The sequence below is a fragment of the Cyprinodon variegatus genome, unplaced genomic scaffold (genome assembly GCF_000732505.1).
Source record: "Cyprinodon variegatus isolate N-32 unplaced genomic scaffold, C_variegatus-1.0 Scaffold630, whole genome shotgun sequence".
NCBI lineage: Eukaryota > Metazoa > Chordata > Actinopteri > Cyprinodontiformes > Cyprinodontidae > Cyprinodon > Cyprinodon variegatus.
The window spans coordinates 494,257-497,094 of NW_015151083.1; the positions used below are offsets into that span (position 1 = coordinate 494,257).

Here is a 2,838-nt window from a genome sequence, read left to right on the forward strand (position 1 = left end):
ATTTTGTAGATACTAAGGTGCATCAAACTTGTCTCATACGTCAATTCAGCTGGTAACATCAAAAAAAAATTTTTAAATAAAATTGCGCTGTTAAGTAAGTTATGTGCTTTGGCCACAGGGGGCAATACTATTAGAAAATTACATAACACCTCTTTAAATCATTGTGGAAATAAAGCTGTTAAGCATGGGTGGTTCTACACAGGGTCAATAGGGGGCCAGTGCCCCAATAGAGCTGGTCCTTGCCCCTGTTTTGGCCTCTGTTCCAAAAATTGAAACATTATTTTTTCAAATAACTGTATTTTTTCTTGATTTGAGTAGATAGATAAGAACATTTGCAAATAAATGTTTTTAATAGTTTTGAAGAAATTCATTTTTAGCCATTCTCTTCTCACAGATATACCCAGGGAGTTGTTCTTGCTGGTAAGACCTACCCTTGTGGTAAAGGGAACTCAAAGAAGGACGCCAGGCGAGCTGCAGCCCAAAATGCTCTGGAATGTTTGCTTAAGGACCAGCATCAGGACACAGTAAGATTCCTCTTTTCTGTGTGAAAAAACACCATACTTTGCATATATTTAATTACCTTTAACTGATATCTTGTGTTAGGTTCAAAAATGTAGGTTTGTAAAAGAAGAACTGAAATACACAGTAAGGGATTTTCAAACAGCTTCCTGCAGGAGGAGAGACAGAGCCGCACCCAACTCACTGCTCTCTCTCCGACCCCCCTCCTTGCAGTAATCTTTTATTAACAGAACAAAACACATGGTTACAAACAGAGTATTGTTCTGACAGGACAGTTGATCAGGTCATAAGATACTGTAGGATGCTCTCCTATTGACTGAATCATAAGACAGAGTGAAGCATCTCATTTTTACAATGTTTCATATGAACACACATTAATTTTATAATCATCATTGAATAAACCTAACATCTTGGCATGAATAAAATTTTGCATTAGATAATCCGTCAGTTCTGTGAAAAAAAATAGCTGGGCATCTATTGAAGTAAAAAAACAATCAATACCTGATGATTCCAGCTAAATCTTATCCCTTTGCAATGAGTTATTAGTGTTGTTAATAATCTTTATGTAAGGTTTGGAGTCACCTGACTTAATAAATTGCTTAAAAAGTACAAGGCATTTTTCGTCTCATTTTTATCCAAACTTTTTATCAAGGCTGGAGACTCCCCCCGTCAACAGGGCCAGGTGTTAGCTGAAAGTGTAGCCGACATCTGGTGAGTAAATTAAAAAATGCCCTTTAATAAACCCCTGCTGTTGAGTTAAGGTTTCTTTGATCTATATGGAATATTTTCTATCACAGTGACAAGACATCAAGCCTGAATATAAGTAAAGAAGAGACAAACTACATTGGAATCATCAACCACTACTGTCAGAAGACAAACTGCTCTCCCACATACATAGAAGTAGAAAGAAGGGGACCTCCTCATAACCCTCGGCAAGAATCTTCTCATTTGGAAACGTTTTGGCTATGAATATTCTCCTGTAATATTTACTAATAGAAAACTTAATATCAGAAAATAAGATATTTTTCCTTTCAATACAGATTTTTCTACAAATTAAAGATCGACACAAAGGACTACCCTGTTGCTGAGGGTAAGACAGCCAAAGAAGCCAAACAGAATGCAGCTAAGGAGGCTTGGTCTGCACTCCAGGAGCAGTCGGATTTCAACAGCAAGGTAGCTGAAGTTCTAATTCTCCTATATTAAGCTCAGGCTGATGGCGAACTAAAGCATTCTTCACTCATTTTCAGGTGTCTGTTAGATCAACGGGGTCTGAAGATGAAACATCTTCACAATCAGCCACAGTGTAAGGCACCTCAAGATAGAAACTGCCTTAAATAATGAATAATATAATTATACTCGTTTGGACATACTTGTGTCTCTTCTTTTAGGGACTCTGCTGATTCGTCACTGCAGAGCATGCAGTTGAGTGTAGGTGACTCAACATCTTCTTCAGTCTCCTCAAATCCACAGGTTTGTTCTGATCTTTCGAATCCAGAAAAACAAAAATGGAAATTTGTGGAAATGAGTACATTTTGATAGATACTGTTGTGTTGAATTTAGCTTTCTATTTTTCTCTTGTTTATATTTGTTAATTTTTAATATGCATCTTAAAATCTTTAAAGCAGTTCAAGTGTTTGAGTTTTACCAGACTTTACTCTTTCTTCAGATGTTAACTCTTAACCCTATTCACCCAATAGGCTCTGTTTTTCACTACATTGCTATAAACCAGTGAACTTCTTACTTTGCTTATTTCTCTGTTAACAAATGTATATTTGGCGAACTGTATTCCTATTTTTTAACAATGTTATTTTTGTTTAAAGGTTGGAGATTTTCCAGCTCAGCAAAATCAGATGTTCAATAAAAACCTAACTAATATCAGGTGAGCATACTGCTTAATGCATAACCTTTTTTAATAAAGCCTTAAAACATTTCTATGACTTCTTTGTAAAAAAAGAAGTCATAGAATAAGATTTGAATAGTAAATTAATATGATACTGACTTCTTCGTAAAATGAAACAAATGTTTAAAAAAAAGGTAATTTTGTCTGTGAAGTATCAAAGGGAGGGTGCTTTATATTCAACTAGTAGAGATCGACTTATATAGTTTTTTTTCTTCAGGCCGATACCAATAATTTTGACAGTCTATACAAGTTCTGATATGTGTTGCAGATTTTTTTAGGCTGATTTTTATTTATTTTTTTACAGTAACATTCCTTTTTCATTCACTGTTTACATGGTAAAAATAACACAGTGATGACATCACATATTTCTCAATTTAGAAAAAAAAAAAAAAAAATATATATATATATATATATATATT

At 34.5% G+C, this 2,838-nt stretch overlaps 1 protein-coding gene across 1 annotated transcript in view; it reads left to right on the forward strand.

The window, feature by feature from the left end:
• Positions 1–2,838, forward strand: part of LOC107096531 (interferon-induced, double-stranded RNA-activated protein kinase-like) — a 14,287-nt gene that overhangs the window by 3,095 nt on the left and 8,354 nt on the right. Inside the window, exons 2-5 of the mRNA XM_015393232.1 lie at positions 395–524; positions 1,172–1,230; positions 1,317–1,451; positions 1,560–1,692. Of these exons, the coding sequence (XP_015248718.1) occupies positions 395–524; positions 1,172–1,230; positions 1,317–1,451; positions 1,560–1,692 (457 nt within the window). The remainder of the gene's footprint in view (positions 1–394; positions 525–1,171; positions 1,231–1,316; positions 1,452–1,559; positions 1,693–2,838) is intronic.